Here is an 18,422-nt window from a genome sequence, read left to right as displayed (position 1 = left end):
ATAAGCATTCTAGGATAAATATTTTTTTCTCAAATATCTTGGGAAGCAAAATGATTGGGCAACTAATATGCAGAGGCAGGTATGCCTCATCCTTAATGTATTGAATACTTGGCAGAGTTATTAGAACTAGATAAGAGGACGTTATTGATGGGTTAGCTAGTGAGTGTAAAGACGTAGATTGATAGATTCGTAAAAATTGATGTAAAAAAATTAGTACCTACAGACATGCTTTTATATGTATATCTATATATATATATATATATATTATATATATATTATATATATATTATATATATATATTGTTGTGGGTATCTATATATATATATATATATATATATATATATAATATTATATATATATATACTGTAGTGTCTATATATATATATATATATATATATATATATATATATATACTATATATATATAATATATATATATATATTATATATATATATATATATATATATATATCTAAGGTTTCAAATCTCAATGTATTATATGCATGTATTGTGCGTGCATGTATATATATGTGAAGACATATTACCTATAATTACATACACAGTGGGGGAAGAAAATCAAGGAAATGAAATTCAGGAGAATCCTTATAAGGAAATGAGTTAGATTTGGTTCTGGATAGGATATTTTTACTTTTAATTTCAATGGAATCAAGGTCATGATCACTGAGAGTTCAGGTGACCTCTGGGTCATCATTCTCACCTGTCCGCCATCACCTTCCACAGAAACGAGGTCACGCCATTCTTCGATAGTCTGGGCGAGGTCAACTTGGCACAGTGGTATCTTGACTTCTCCAATCTGGTCGTGTTTGGAGAAGCGATCAAAGTCATAGATTCCGAAGACGAGAGTCTTTGACATAATGTCGGCATAGGGGACCTGCTAGGAGGAATTAGAAAACAAGGCTAGGTTAGATTTTTCGGTAACCTGGTTTCACTCACAAAAAAGGCCTAGAGATTAGTTTGAGTAGGAGAATTTCTAAGACTGGTGGAGAGGATTTACGTTTGGAAGTGAGAAAATGACATAGATGGTCCTGTATCCATGAGGAATTATAATCATTTTTAAGTTGCAGCTGGGCGGGACATTAAGATTACTCGTTTTCATTATTATATCACATTGGCGGTAGATTCTATATGTTCCCGTTACTGATAGCACTATTTAAAGTCTCGGTGTGCATTACACTATTCTGAATCTTACAAAATTTTAGATTTAACTATACTGGAGTAGAAATGGCCTTCATTATCTTTATTTTATGATGATTGTGGATTATTAAGCACTAAAGTAAGCCGTGAAAATATTGTAAAAGGGGTTGAAACCTGTAGATATTTCTATATCATGAATTTACTGGGAGTTTTCATTAAACAGGAGTGCTGTTTTGCTATGTATGTTATTCAAAAGTGATCTTGGAGTTTACTAACATATCTGCTTCATGATTTTAAGGACCAGTGCGTAAAGGTTTATAGCATATACTATGTATGTATGTATGTATGTATGTATGTATGTATGATGTATGAATATATGAATATATATATATATATATATATATATACGTCTATATATATATATATATATATAAATATATATATATATATATATATATATATATATATATATATATATATATATATATACATACAATTTTATGATTTGGCCATGTAAAATGTATATCCCTCTCAGTATTATTAGTTTAGCATTCTAGTTATCCTATGTTCTGAGTAATAGTGATAATTATTGTAGTAGCGTATGTAATATATGTAATATTTCACAGTAAATTTAACTTAGAAATAATATTTTTTATAATAACGTAAATTTTAATAGCGCATTTTGTCCCCTAGCCCGTCTGTTCTGTTTTGATTAGCTGTCAACAATGAATTAGGGCGTGTCGAAAAATAAGTGATAAGTAGAATAAGATTTTGCCCAATTGAGATTAGGAGCTTAGCTCTGTTCGTCTTGTTTTGAAAAATTTCATCACTCAAGAAATCACGTGGTGTTTTTTTTTTTTTCAGCTCCAACAACCACATGCTGTACCGAACGAGTGGTTCGCCTTTGTTTTTTTGTCCAAAGTACATGGTAATTGCACAATGTTTTATAAGATTGCTACATCTATTACGTCAACTGTCTTTGCTGTTTTGAATTGAACGCTCTTTTCCACTTTTTAACGTAAAGGTCGTTACCATGAGAGTTAACTCGTTAACGACTAGTAAGTTAAAAAGAGGAAAAGAGCGTTTAATTCAAAACAGCAAAAACACCGAAGAAATGTAGATCATTTAGCTCGATGTCAATGCGAGGAAAGTTTCCCTTTCATATTTTGAACAATATGAAACTGAAAAAACACTGAAAATCATTAAGGGCGCTTGAACAGTTAAATTATAAAAATCTCCTCCTCTGAAAGTTTAACAGCTGTTGAATTTCTGAACCTATTTGGCATTGTCCTTATCCATGTTATTATCTTCACAACTGTTCCTGAAGGTGGTTTCTTTTTTCCTGTACTTAAAGCTCCACAAGGTACGTTGCAAATATGTCGATGCTTATCGCTCTGGGGCTTATACATTATATTCGTTCCATGATTACTATTTGAGTAGGATCAACAATATGACAGCAATCAGTCATTTTTAGGACGATCTTTGAATTCAAAATGCAGCCTATAAAGTGTATTTCCCCCACTAACTGAAGGTTCGTAATAGCATGATCGACTATTGTAATATGGGCTAAATTACAGTCGTCATGAAAAAGTTTAGTTTTAAAGATTCAGCACATAACACGTAATGAATACAAACATGAATATCTACTCTAATTATACCAGTGTCCGGGAGGTGGAAGATTTTGTTGCGGGAAAATGTGAAGTCGCAGTTTTTACACTTTTAATCACGTAGAAAGAACCCAGGAAACTTCAAAGTATCTATAATAATAATAATAATAATAATAATAATAATAATAATAATAATAATAATAATAATAATAATGTTGAATAAAATGGCAGAATTCGGCGAATTAATATTATATATTATATTTTCTAATCTTCTTATTAATCGCTTTTCTAGCTCAGCGATACTTCGCAATAATTGGCCAAGATTCGTATTGGAGATAATGCTGAAAATGGTATTCTATTTAGAACAGGATTTATTAAAACTGGTATTATCAGTATACTGGTATTATCAGAATACTGGTGTATGGAAAGGTGTTCCTCTGGTCCAGGTCAAGCAGGGGTCGTCGTCGGTGTTGGTATCATTCCATAAGAGAGGTCAATGTCAGGCCGGGGTCGTCTCTGGTATAAATGCTGGTGTAGCTCTGGCTTATTGCTACGTTTCAATCTTCTCGTAGGTCATCTTCATGGCTGGTCAGCAGTAAAAGTGAAGAGATGGTGTCTGCATCAGCATTAATACCAGCTGAATACCAGAGACGACCGCGGTCTGACATTGACCTCTCATATGGAATGATACCAACGCCGACGACGACCCCTGCTTGACCTGGACTAGAGGAACACCTTTCCATACACCAGTATTCTGATAATACCAGTATACTGATAATACCAGTTTTAATAAATCTTGTTCTAAATAAAATACCAGTTTCAGCATTATCGCCAATATGAATAATGGCCAATTATTGCGAAGTATCGCTGATCCAGAAAAGCGAGTAATAAGAAAATTAGAAAAGATAATTTTATTCAACAGAATTTGTTTAAAAGAGGGTTTTCTTTTTCAATCAAAATAATAATAATAATAATTAATAACAATAATAATAATAATAATAATAATAATAATAATAATAATAATAATAATAATAAGGAATTCGGCTAAGATTACTGCAACGATTATATTAATTCTCAGGTCTTTTACTACGACCTGATTATATCGAAGAGTCAAACCTTATGTTGGAGCAAATGTCCTATAGTAGTGTTTTTGGTCGACTGATGTTAGAAGAATTCAATTTGTCTCTTTCCCTAAACTCCTCCCAAAGGTTAAGACATCATGTCTTTGATTCGGCGTCGTAACTCTGGTATGCAAAAACTAGATGAATTCAATTTCCGGTGTACTGCCTGGATTTTATTGAATTTTATAAACATTCTGTCTGTCTAACTATCTGTCTTTATTTATGTATGTACGTATGTATATATATATATATATATATATATATATATATAATATATATATATATATAATATAAATTATAATATAAATATATATATATATATATATATATATATATATATGTGTGTGTGTGTGTGTGTGTGTGTGTGTACATATGTGTACATGATAATATCCCCTTTGGCATTGATCCGAGATATACACATACATCTAGTCATTGTACAGATTATTACATTTTTATAACAGGAACAAATTCACGGGAAGAATTGGCAGCTGAATAACATTACATACTGAAAGACAGCGAAAAGGACTGACTTCAGAATCTTAATGTTCCTGAATCTGCTTCCCGGACAGAAATACAAGTCAAAGTTTCTCTCCGAAACTGATTCTGAAGATCTAGATTTGTTAAAAATCGCTTTCATAAAGAAATGAAGATGCAGAAAAGTTCGTTCAAGCTGGGTATTTGATCAGTTCTTTTTTTTTTTTTTTGAGAAATGCAAAAAGAAAAAATAACATGCAAAGGCAACGGCAGTCGTTAGAACCATTAAGGGACTGAATGGAGAGATAAAATAGGTTGATAGATTTGAAAGACTTATAGAAAAGTATTTGAGAATTATGAAAGAAGAACCAAGACAAAATTCCTGTAAAATTATATAAAACTCATAGTTTGGTTTGCATTTACGTTTTAATACATTTCAGTAAAAGACTTATCACTTAAAATTGTAATGATTTTTGAAAAGAATTCAATTTGATCTTTTTTTATATCATTTATCTGTTAACAAAAGTTATTTGCAGTGTGACACTAATGCACTTTAATGTAATTTTATAATGTAATTCATTGAACAACATAATATATAGAAGCACAACTTATTTAAAGGGGGCAAGATTTAGAAATACGTGATCCTTTAAAGAGAGATTAAAAGTTAAAAGTGTTATTCATGTGAAAACATTTTTCTTTTAAAGGAAATTAGTTTTTATGATACGATGGATTTGAATTTGTGCTACTTTATCTAGTGTTACAGCTGTAAACATTTAACAAAGTAGTTCAATGTACTGTAGAGCAGAAAAGAAAATATATTTGAGGTTTTTTAATTATAATAAATGCATCTGTATTCTATGTGGAATTAATTTTAATTATATATTTATACGTTTTATGGCAAACAAATATAAATTAGTTTTATTTTTTTGTATAAAAAATCAGTGCAGTTTCTGGATCACCTGTTGCTAAATCCTGGTCAAAATATTAAGCTGGCTGGTTCTATTTCTATTTCTAGCAGACCAAGGATTCATAAAAGATTGCATGCTCTATTAATGGTATGCAAAATACAAACGTGTTAACAGTTAGTCTTTGAAAGAACCTTAAGAAATCGACATAAAAACTGAACAAAATATGACGGAAAGTAAATATTGATGATGTGACTCCCTCACACCAAGTCATGAGGAAGGACTGACTGGTTGGTCATGGAGCGGTTCTTTCAAACACCGAAAGGCTCCTTGCGTCTATAAAAATACATTCGACATATTTCATAGCCTAAACGTAGGCCTACGAGATGAGACACCCTACCTTGTGGTCTAACACAAAGGGAAATCAAAATATGAAAAGAGCAAGTTGGGTTCCACACAGCCTACTTTTCTTGAGAGCCAAGTTGCATAAGAGTGCAGTTTGCAGAAATGGATTTCAATGCAGCACAAATCGGATAAATATGGTAAAGTATCGCAACTCAGTACATACTTACTTATATAGCCATGTACTCTGGTCATAATTACATACGACATACTTAGTGTAGCCATTGTACATGAACTATCATTGCAGGATAAGAATACAAGGTAAAGAAAATACAAGAGCAAAAGATTAAAAGGAAGATAAACAAAAGTAAGAGAGGAATGGTCATGCTAGTATCAGTAAGTGCTATTGGTAAATAGTAGAATATATCGTTTGCTAGCATATATTAGTCTTATGTTGCTGGTTAAGTACTCTCTTGGCTAATAAACCATGCTCTCAAAACTCTCCGAAAAAAAAAATATACTCCGTTGCAAGTTACCTGTGGTTGCATGAAAATAAAGAGATAACTGTTAATAGCTTTCGTTTCAGACCCAACTAATGTCGAGATCATGGTGTTTCCCCCATAAGCTTTCTTCTTCAAGAAAATCTAAGTTTATCACCTGTTACTTATTATCGCATTTCATAACAAAATTCATTCCCAGCTTTTTCTAGTGTGATTCTTTTAATGTTATCATTAGAATATAATTTTTTAATTATTCTCTTAAAAGACAAAAATATATTAGCTAATGGTTAGTTCTTTAATCTTTTTAAATTGATTTTTAGCTTTAAAATAACCAGTTAGTGCTTGTAAGAATGTAATTTTAATATTTTATTTTATTTTGGTAGAAGCTTCTATCTGGAAAGATAGCAAAGTAAGGTGATATCGATGTTTATTTTTCTAACTCAGTTCCGAACATTATGTCAAGTTACATTTTCCTCTCTGACTCTTACAAAATGTTATCAGCCAACAGTAAGAAGACACATAAACAAGAAAAAACTACTTTAAGACATGAAATAAATCATTAGTCGAAGAGTTTACACCAAACTGAAGTTTAGCAGCAAATCATTTAAAAGTCAAAAGACGGAAAAGTTTAATTTGAACATCAAACCGTCACAACACCTAAAGCTCAAGGTAGAAAATAACGTTCCATATGACACCAGGTTCATTTTGAGCACTTGACACATTATATCCACACATCCAAACACTAAAGGGGACGAAAAACAGACCAAAAATTTAAAAACACCGACTAGTAACCCCTTCCCCCTCCCTCTTTTTCAGATCATAGGAACGAGAGGCAGTAACCTTAAATGTGAAGGTTTCCTCGAAGACTGGATTCAAGGTCTTCCTGTGGACTTTGGTCTCGAACTTTTTCTTCTTGTCTGGTAACAGGTACACCTGGGGGGACGGGAAAGATCAGCCATGAGTGCGGGTGAGAAGAGGGAATTTTAACCTAGAATATTGGAGATTTGCAGATTAGTAAGGGATTGAGAGGCCAGCCTATGCAAATAAGTCAATGTTTTGAGTTAGGAAAGGAAACATTGCATCTTTGAATTACATATTGACAAAATGGAGAAATAGAAACTTGTAGCTTTGGGTGGTAGAAGACAGAAAGATAAGGGAGAGAAAGGGACACTTCTGTCAGTTAGGGAAAGGGCCATTGTATGTGGGGGGAGACCAAAAGAAAGTAAATGAGGAAATGAAGTCAATTGAATTAGTACTTGCAATTATTTTTAAGTCCCTTGCTTACCTGAGATTCCCAATTCTAATGAGATCTCGCTCTCTCACACTGTTGGGTATCAGAGGTCTTTTGTTCCCTCTGCTGTAAAACTGTGGTAAAGTCTTTCTGGCAGTGTTATTTATTTATTGTTTATTTGCTTCATTTTTCACTTTGATCATTTACTTTCCTATCTGCGTCTCACTCTTACTTCACGTTGCATTATTTTTTAGGTATGGCTACTCTCGTGTTTGGAAACAAAAATAGAAAGCAAATGCTTGCGAGACCGGAGTGAATACTTTTAATCAGGTACTCGTGTAATGTGCACATCATGGAATTTCCGTTTCGCTATGAATGTTCCAGCAGTCATGATAATTTTTTTAAATCACAAAGACAAATAAGCTGGACAATATTTACTTGAATTGTACCAATTCATTTTACTTGCGACCAAAGAACAGCGTTTGATCTAGTCCTGTCAAGAGACGTATTTTTCACTATGGATAACAATGATTAAGAAAAGGCAAGAACCAACATCTGAGAACGTCATTGCAAGGGTAGTTAGACTCATTTGTTAAGACATTGAAGCATAGAATTGCTTGCATTAAAGATAAATCCTGAAACAAATACAAATAGGACTAGTATTATACTAACACCCAGTTAAATTTCTTACATTTGTTTTATTTGGAATAGAATTAACAGGCAACCCACCTTGACGTAAGGATCACTGGTACCGCCCATGTCGAGGGCAGGCAGCTCCTCGCACTGAATAACAGTGACACTTAAGCTGTTACTGTTGAAGTCGTACTCCAACTGTGGAAAGAAGGGTGCAATTAATCATTTATGTTTGATAGGTATATATTATGTATGTATGCACTTGCATTAAACATGTACAGAAAGCATGCGTATATAGTTACATTTACAAAAATTGAGATGTGTATATAATAGTTGAAGAGAAGTAACTGATAGGCTAGGTAGTTTAACATATGTTATTAATACAGGCGCTAACGTAATTTTCGTTATTTCATGAAAGACAGGCTTATACACAATAGTATATTCATGTGTATATCTCGGTATATGAGATAAAATACATGAGAGCACTAGCATAGTGTGGTAAATTTTGTTGCCTGGGCCCTAAGCTAAATGCAACAGAAATAAAAATTATTGCTCCCAACACAGAAAAGTCCATATGACCACATACTAAAAGCATATGAAATTCCAAATATTCAATTTATTTCTCTATCAATTTATTTGTATTTTAATATTTTTACAACATACCAATCAGACTAGTCTATCCAGTATAATAAGACCCATTGTTAACACGCATCAGCACTTTGTATGCTTTAAGTGTTTTTTATAAGAAATATAAAATGACTCTAGAAATCCTAGTGTGCTGACAGGATGAAACTCACCATTTGCCGTATTTTTTGTGGATACGTTAGCTACTTCATAGCATGGAAGGCCTACAAGAACTGCTAGAAGTAATTTACACGATGAATGCGTTGGTCACATTCCGAATATATAATGGATGATTTTCCATAGCTGTCAGAAGAGTCTTGGTTAAGAAAAAAATAAAATAAAATAAAATCCCAAAGTCCATTAATGTGGTCAGACGCAGTTTTAGACCCTTTATGATGGTTTATTCCAACCCACCCTCCCTTTTTTTTTTTAAGTTTCTAGTCTGTTGTCTCCCAAGTTTAGTAGATTATATAGGGTTTTTTTTATGTCGATACAGTAGCTTTGCTTACGAATGCAAGCTTAGTAATACGGTGCCGGTTCCAAAGAGCGGCATATCTGCAGACTGGAGTAACTGCAGGCCAATTTGTGTTGTACTTTTGGTCTTCAATTACAGAAAAACTTATTGTTAAGCAACATTACAAGTACTGGGTATCCAAAGGATTGTTAGCCGATACTCAATATGCATATAGGAAGCAATTAAGTACCTGCAATGCTGTTTAAAATTTGACGTGCCATTAGTAAGAGAAACTTGATAAATCTTTTAAGTGTAGAGTAACTCAGGTGGAATTCATTGCTGCTTTCTTTTTAGTATATCATAAGGCACTTATATATAAAATTTAGAATCTCGGAGTGGTTGGATATGTTTTACGATTACTTCAAGAACCTATGACCAATCTTACTTCAGGAATGACAAATAACATAAAATAACCATTATGGAATATCTTATAGTGAGAGGGCCTTCAGAAGCATGGGTACCTATGTTGATGGAGATGCCGATGAAAGATTAACTTCTAAATATCCATGATTTCTTCGTTAATAGCACACAGAAAGTTCAAGAGTTTAATTACCACTGCAGCGTTTCACGCACAGAATTAAAACGATAATCTCCAGTTTGAAAGTGATCAATTTTCAGGACAGTAGTGTTATACCTTGAAGAACTGTTCAACTCTTGATAAAATTATCTCAATCATTATTGTGTTCAGTACTGGAAATATGACAAAATTTCCCCCACCAAAGATTATTCATTATATTTTTTTCTGAAAGAAGAATATGTGGAACAGGACAATGTTTTAGGTGATATATCGGGACAAACACCGCATTCGGCCAGCCAGGTTCAAGTGTTATTATATTTGCAAATAATATTTTCAGCAACGTGTACATTTTACTTGATTTCGATAAATGATTCGTTGAAAGAGTAGCTAGTCACCTTCTTAATTTTTATTCATTTTACTGAATTGAGAAATATATGATACCCACAAATTCATTCGATGATAGACCGTGCTATATGATTTTAATAGGAAATATGTTACTTTACATTACAGTAACAGGAACCCTTGCCTTAAAAATCATCCTATAGCTTAGACTCATAAATGATTGAAATTTGTAAATATTTATAAATTGAAAATCGATCTGCTTCTTACCTTGAAATTTAAACGACCGAGCTTCTCTTCGCTCTTCTTACTCTCTCCCTCTTCGGCGATGTCCTCTGCATTTTCCGCCAGTTCTTCCATATCAGCCTGCAAATGAAGGACAACTTTAATGATAAGACTTAGGGTGTGTAGCTTAAGGTTATTTTCATTAAAAGGTAAATATTTACACGACGTATCATTATGGTATTGATTTTGTTAGGATGCCAGAACTCGAACGTGTGTTAGAAAGGTCATGCTACATGAGACACCGCCCTTTCCTTTCACAACAACATGGATTCGGATTTTTTTTTTTTTTTTTTTTTGAAGTGAAAATCGTTCCTTAAGTCTTTACTTGTTGTCAGTTCTGAAACAGATTATGTGAAGTTTAACCTTTCAGGGATATGTATAGAGTATAAGTGATAAGGAGTTATGCATGCACAATAAAGACCCTCCCCCCTACAGACACACACACACACACACACACACACACACATATATATATATATATATATATATATATATATATATATATATATATAGATATATATATATATATAATATATACATATATATGCGTGTGTGCATGCGTGCTTGTGTGTCTGCTGTGTTGCATGCATATACAGGTTCATGAATGTGAACACCACCAGTTCGTGTGAATACTTTACGTGGTCATTAATATATGAAACATATACGTGTCAAAACATGTTTTTATATAATTTCCTAAGGCAAATATAGATATCAAATTATGTACATGCTTCACTAGTCAATTAAGATTCCGTAATGCTCAAATTCATTCCTCTGACTTCCATTAGTTACTTTTAAAAATGCATAGATTTCGCAGACAGAACTTAGAAAGCATATATTTCTTAAAGAAGCTAATGAGCGACTCATCGACAAGCACAAGAATATTTTAGCTTCAGTGAAAGGGGTTTGCGAATGGTCATCGGTCTGAATGATCATGATCCGTTGCAAGGGTAGGGAAACAATAAGGTCTTCGCGTGAGTTGATAAGTGATGCTCACAACACATGACACGAGGTTAAAGTTCCGTATTGAAATCTATTAGGTTCTGAACCTGACGGCTCCCTAGAACTGCGGAAGATGAGTCATTCACTTCAAGAGTACTTGAGATAGTTCGGAGAAGTCAAAGGTTAATGAATAAAACTGACCAGTAGAAACCTTCGTTCAGAATTTAAGCCCTCCCACGTCAGCTACGGGAATCATAAAGAGAGAGAGAGAGAGAGAGAGAGAGAGAGAGAGAGAGACAGCTACGGGAATTATAAAGAGAGAGAGACAGGTACGGGAATTATAAAGAGAGTAGAGACAGACGGAATTATAAAGAGAGAGAGACAGGTACGGGAATTATAAAGAGAGAGACAGAGAGACAGATACGGGAATTATAAAGAGAGAGAGACAGGTACGGGAATTATAAATAGAGAGACAGATACGGGAATTATAAAGAGAGAGACAGATACGGGAATTATAAAGAGAGAGAGAGAGAGGAGAGAGAGAGACAGCTACGGGAATTATAAAGAGAGAGAGACAGGTAAGGGAATTTTAAAGAGAAAGACAGGGAGACAGCTACGGGAGTTATAGAGAGAGAGAGAGAGAGAGAGAGAGAGAGAGAGAGAGAGAGAGAACTTCCCTCACCTTGTCTTTGTATGCAGATCCCAGCAGCTGTACGGATTTCATGTCGCCTCCCTTTCCATCTTTTTTCTTGGTGCGTCGTTTCTTGAAGCATCGCCGAATGCAACAGAGGCAGATGGCCAGAATGACGATGCCGATTCCTGAAAGAATAGAAAGTGATGAAAGACGCTCATTTTGGAAGAACCGAACTGAATGTCTGGGCGAAATATTTTTGCAGATTATCTTGACTTCGTAAAAGCTTTCATAGTGAATATGTGTGTATGAATAGGTCATTCACAAAAGAATTCAGAATCGGCAATGTACTAATGGCGTACAAGACGAAACCAAAATAATCTTCTGTTATTGAAGTTGATACTTTATTTGCCAACGCAAGACATTAGATTAACATGATTAAGCATATTGCCTAAGGCTGGTATCTTAAGCTGGATAATACTGATTTATTGATTTAGCATGCAATTATTTTCGTAATGGAGAACCAACAAAGTTAGCTATATATATATATATATATATATATATATATATATATATATATATATATATACATATATATATTTACATATATACATACATATATATATATATATATATATATATATATATATATATATATATATATATGTATGTATGTATGTAGTATAAATTTATGCACATGATATAATGTTAAAATTGTCAATAGGGATATATGAATGTTTTAATAATTATTTAACGTAATTTTAACTAATAAATGAATGTCTAAAATTTAAGCGTAGTCGGTAATATGAGCAGAAGAGGCACTGCAGTTGAAATCCAATAGAACTGTTGGTTCCCATTTAAAAAAAAAAAAAAGTTTTCGTTGTCTTTACGATTCCAGTTTAAATAACAATTTTTCATTCTCAAATTTCGTGTTTATATTGTTTATATTGTGGTCTTGTAGCAACGGGGGGAAGCACACTAATTTATTCGAGTCACGGGAACGCATCCAAGCCCCCGCCTAATTAAGACACTCGGGTAGTTATTACTTGATAAGTGAGCTGTATTTTAAAGGTGGGCCTTATTTTGCGTTGAACAGTATTATTTTTTTTCGTTTGATTGTAAACGAGAATTGTTTATTCTCTCTTCTCTCTCTCTCTCTCTCTCTCTCTCTCTCTCTCTCTTGGAAGGTAGGCTATATGTTTCCCATAGAAGGTGAAGCATTCCAACAATGATTTCATTATTTTGACGAGCACCATTTTTATGGCTAATGAAAATTCTAATTTATTTTCCATTGCCTACTTTTAACCTCTTCTTTTTTTTTATTTCATCCAGATCATATATATGATTTATGTCTTTCTCTCGCTCAAGTTTTACTCTGTGTTATCACTCAAGTTTGGAAACGGAGCAAGAACTTTCAAGATGACAGACAGTGCCCCCCCCCCTTCTCTCTCTCTCTCTCTCTCTCTCTCTCTCTCTCTCTCTCTCTCAGTTAAAGGTGAAGGGATGAAGGCTTCAACTAAAGGACGACTCTCTGTTCATAGTTCAAGTTCCTCGTGGGATCATGGTCGAGGAATGAACTCGAATAAGTGAGTTTTGCTGTAATTTACGGAATCCTCATGATTCCACACATGGCGCTGGATGTATTCTACGCAGCATACAAATGTGTGCTAGAAACTTAATAAAGACCTTTGAAGTCAGAATAAATCCCGCGGTATCTTGCAATATGACCTCTATTAGCGGCATATCGGTGAGACCTTTACTCTTGTACACAGATACGTAAAGGTTTCTACAAATAATCACGTAAAGGCTACAAATAATCAAATAATCTACGCAATCGTTACGCAACCCCATTCATGGAGATGTTAGTGTTCAAAGTATTGTCTTTGCCATTAATGGACGCAGGAATTCATATGCGTTTGTTTTTCAGTGTTTTCCCCTTATTAATTAGCTTTCAAGACTTCCTGTTAACTCTTCCCCCTCCCCCCACCGCTCCCCCTCCCACCTTCGTCCCTTCGAAATTCCCCCCCATCCGTTTCTTGTAGACTATTAAGTCTTCGAAATCCTACTTAGAACTTTTTCTCGTCATAATGTAATATGATTTTGATACTGTAAATATATAATTCTCACGCTCGACTGTCTTACGTAAAATCTGTCAGGGAAAAACTTGACATGAATAAGCACACTTTTTCATTCGATTATTGAAAGAAACTGATATTCAATTTTTTTAAATCGCCTATCATTCATTTTGATTTAATATTCTTTTTATTTAGAAAATTTCAAAAAATCATGTTTTTTCAATCTGTTTCATGAATTTATTCATTCATTCACGATTTTATTGGTCTCATCTCATCACTATTATTATTGCCGTTATTATTGTTATTAATCATACTATTGAAATTGTAGCTTTGACTTCAGAGTAAATGTGAAGAATCGCTTAGTTATTACTATGAGTATATCCTTTACGTACTTCGGCAAGTTTCGTGTGAACTGCGTCTGGTATTTTCTCTTATTGAGTGACTCAAGTTTTTTCAGGAAAAGATCCTTTCTTCCTTCCCCTAGTCTAGTCTCACGTTTCGATGTCTTCCCAAACTAAAGTAAATAACCCTCCTCGTTTTCTCTAAAAAGTTCATCTTTCTAGCAAGCCGAAAGAATTTGCATACCTAATAGCCTAGCCCGGAATAACGTCAATATTAATTGAGATTTTTTAGGAAAGTGCTGCTAAGGAAATTTAACTCTCTCTCTCTCTCTCTCTCTCTCTCTCTCTCTCTCTCTCTCTCTCTCTCTCTCCAGTCAAATTAAAGTATTCGCCACTTGAATTTGGCGAACACTTGTTTGCCAACAGCCACTGGTCTCAAGTGATGCTTAAGGTTCTTTGCAGCGTCACTTCGGCCCCGAGTTGCAATCCCTTTCAGTCCTTTTACTGTTACTCCCCGTAGGGGGTTAGTGCCGTCAGTAGACCTCATGCGGTGCACTGTAGGCATTACTTAAGATTCTTTGCAGCGTGCCTTCGGCCCCTAGCTGCAGCCACTTTCATTCCTTTTGCGGTATCTCCTTTCATATTCTTTTTCTTCATCACTTTCCACCCTCTCCTAACACTCAATTCATAGTGCAACTGCAAGGTTTTCCTCTTGTTACACCTTTCAAACCTTTCTTGTCAATTTCCATTTCAGCGCTGAATGACCTAATAGGTCCCAGTGCTTGGCCAAAATTTTATATCCCAATTACAACAGTTCTTAGTGACATCTAGTCATAACTCTGTATAGACTTCGCTAAGGTGGCCTAGATTCATGAGTGCTGGCCTACTTTGGAGTCTGACTGTAAATTTGGCCTCTGATAATGGCCATTATTATGTCTTTGATCGGCATTGGAAAGTCCTCGACATAAAACACACGGAAGTGAGCTGAGTACTGGAAGTGCGTAGTACATTAGATTTGATTACTGAAGGCGAAAACTGTCGTTATTTCATAATAAGGCTAACTGAATAAAAGAGGGCTTTCTTAGTCAGTGTTCCCTTGAACCCCTTTACCGTTATGAAATGAAACAGTTGAACAGATTTAACCAAGATATTGAAGTACTGGAGATATTCATGTATCTTTCACATTTCATTTCATTTACCGTGACACCGGTAAATTATTGGTACCAGTTATTATGTTGTTATTATTTTTTATTATTACTGATGTTGTATGGCCACATAGAAAACACTAACATGAGGCCAGCGTGAAAATGACAGTCTTAAAATGAGGTCATATAAGAACAGAACGAAATATGAATCAGGTTTTGATAAAATATTAGAAAATGATCTCTTGAGAATATAAAACGGAATAAAAGTGTCGCAGGAAATAGGGGGAGGTATTGTTTTGTTAGAAAAGAAAGGGAATGGGTATTGAGAAGAAAAATACTGAATTATTGCCAGATGGGGAAAGGCAAGAACACAGTAAAACGAAGGATTTGTGGAAAAGGTGCAAAGAAGTTAAATGAATATAAGGAAATTATTAAAAAATGAAAATGAATTTAGAATAAGGATGAAGTGAATGGGTTGCAATATATATTTTACAAGTGTATAATTGGATGGATGCATATGTAGATGTATTTATGTATGTATGTTCCAGCATAACTCTGAAACACATTGAGTAATTTTAGATAAACTTGTTATACATTATGACTTACTATCTGGAAACGAATACTGTGGGGGTAAGACATCATTTGCACTGGAGTGGGTGTGAGAACGGCTACCCTGAAACATGGCTAGTTCTGCCCGTAGACTTGGTAGCTAAATACACTTTCTAGGTTTATCATACCTCATTTCGGTATACATATGACTTCCTATCTTGAAAAGAATACTGTTGGGGGTAAGACATTATTGGCTCCAAAGGGGGTTGGGGGTGGGAAGTGGGTGACATGTAAAAATAACCGAAAACGACAGATATTAGTGTTTAATCTGTAGTTTTCGAGGTTGCTAAGATGAATAGTGACAGTCCTAATGTCCTTTAAGTCCAAGTTCAACCCCAATCAGAATAATGGGTGAGAAATGGTGAAATACAAAATGTCAAAAATTGAAGCAACTATCTTCACAGGAAAGAGAGAGGGTGAAACATTTTTATTCCACAGACCTCACTCTTTCTGACGGATCTTTCTTTCAATTTTTAAGAGGTTGCAATTTCCATTGAGACTTGCATTCTCGATCACGATCAACAAGGCACAGGGACAGTCAATTAAGTACTTTGGAGCGGATATGAGATCGTCATGTTTTTCCCACAGGTAACTTTATGTTGCCTGCTTAAGGGCTGGTTCACCCAAGAATTTATTTATTCTTGCGCTTGATGGTGAAACTAAAAATGTTGTTTAAAATCAAGTTTTCTGTTAAAGGAGTATTATGGTGAATTTGTGAAAGATTTTACTTTATAATTTGTATATTGCATTTATTTTTTTAAAACCTACACATAAAAATTCTTTGATTTTACACTATAGATAGATTTGATTCCTTATCATGTCTAATAAAAATTGGGATAAATAGATCTCCCGGTGTGTTCTGCATTTTGGGTGTGCTCTGTGCCAAATTTGGGTGTATTCTGTGGTCTGGATGTGTTCTATGCTCTGTGTTTTTACCGTGAAACGCTGGGTATGTCAGCTAGTGTGTATGTATATGTATATATATATATATATATATATATATATATATATATATATATATATATATATATATATATATATATATATATATATATATATCAAGGGATGAGAATACAAAAAGGACAATAGAAAAATGTGTATATACTGAGTGTGCATAAGTGTCAAGTATATTTTATTGCGTGATAGTAGGATGAGTAGCAATGTTGTGTTGTAAAGATAGAAATATAACTTATAAAATCACAGACGTGAACTTAGAGTGAAATTTGTAAAGTGCAATTGTGTGTTTACCCCCACTTCCACCGTGAGACCCTTCTAATTCATCTTTATTCTCTGGATCTAATTATCTCGCTTTCCAACTTCTCCAACTCCCTGAATGGCCGAGAGTGCTACAGTACTTTGTGTGACAGGCTAAATTGTATAAAGTCAAATAAAATCGAGTTATCAATTATGTAATAACTGAATCATTTATTGCCTCTCTTGTATTAGGAATTCAAAAAATCTGGTTATTAATGGTAAAACACGGCTAAACTTATGTATAATAATAAAGTGAAATATTTATATAATAATACAGTCAGTGTAAGTTTTTTTTTCTTTTTTCTTTTTCTTTTTTACATGAAGATTTTACGAAACGCCAGAAATGATCGTTTCGTTTATCGTATAACCCGAAGGCTGGTTTGTTCTATTTAGCAACGGGTCAAGTTTATCGTGGGCATCCTAAAGGTTCACCCTTACAATTTCTCTTCTCTCTCTCTCTCTCTCCATCCTCAGTGAGGAAGGTCTCTGTCCAATTAAAATATCCCGTAGATTTCTTAATCCCAGTACAATAGGTTTTGACGTCTGCGGAGAATGGAAGAGGCAACATAATGTTAGTGCGTGTACAATCCAGAGGGTTTTACCGCGTGGTTGCTGACTAATGTTTTTCAGTAAAAAAAAATTTTGTTTTCGGTTCTTTTAGTATGTTTGTTTTTATTATCATAATCATGATTATCATCATCATGCCCTTTACAGCACTTATTATTATTAGTAGTAGTAGTAGAAGAAGTAATAAAGCCAGCTCTTTCCGTTATGTGCATAAAAGTTCACAGTTTATTGCACAGCTTTGGGAGTGTGAAATTACCCCTTATTATTATTATTATTATTATTAGTAGTAGTAGTAGTAGTGGTAGTAGTAGTAGTACTAGTTGTAGTAGCAATGGTATAGTAATATAATAATAAAAAATTTTTTTTTAGTAGCTTAGAAAGTTTGTATATCTATTTTAGCTTATGTTCAGAACGTCCGCTTAACAAACGGGAGGTTGTCCTGAAGTTTGTTTGTGGTGGAAAGTGTAAGGCATAAACAACAGATTGAGGCGATTGTTGCACGAAATTCGTTTGACAGTGAAATATCGAAGGCATTTGCTGAAATGGCGCACATTGTAATTGTAGGTTTGGCAATTTGGGTCTCTCCCTGGGTTTTCGAGTTGAGTTTATATATGT

General features: G+C 34.0%; 1 protein-coding gene across 20 annotated transcripts in view; it reads right to left on the bottom strand.

Moving 5' to 3' along the window:
• LOC135219556 (synaptotagmin 1-like) overlaps positions 1-18,422 on the bottom strand; it is a 175,872-nt gene that overhangs the window by 22,656 nt on the left and 134,794 nt on the right. For 17 of the 20 annotated variants that reach the window (XM_064256409.1, XM_064256413.1, XM_064256416.1 and 14 more), the window contains 5 exons: positions 11,868-12,004; positions 10,232-10,327; positions 8,064-8,165; positions 6,944-7,036; positions 718-894 (listed from right to left, as the gene is read on the bottom strand). In XM_064256409.1, the coding sequence (XP_064112479.1) occupies positions 718-894; positions 6,944-7,036; positions 8,064-8,165; positions 10,232-10,327; positions 11,868-12,004 (605 nt within the window). The remainder of the gene's footprint in view (positions 1-717; positions 895-6,943; positions 7,037-8,063; positions 8,166-10,231; positions 10,328-11,867; positions 12,005-18,422) is intronic. The other 3 variants (XM_064256411.1, XM_064256412.1, XM_064256415.1) reach the window with 1 other exon arrangement.

Source organism: Macrobrachium nipponense, chromosome 1 (assembly GCF_015104395.2).
Source record: "Macrobrachium nipponense isolate FS-2020 chromosome 1, ASM1510439v2, whole genome shotgun sequence".
NCBI classification, from domain to species: domain Eukaryota; kingdom Metazoa; phylum Arthropoda; class Malacostraca; order Decapoda; family Palaemonidae; genus Macrobrachium; species Macrobrachium nipponense.
This window is presented reverse-complemented; position numbering and strand designations above follow the sequence as displayed.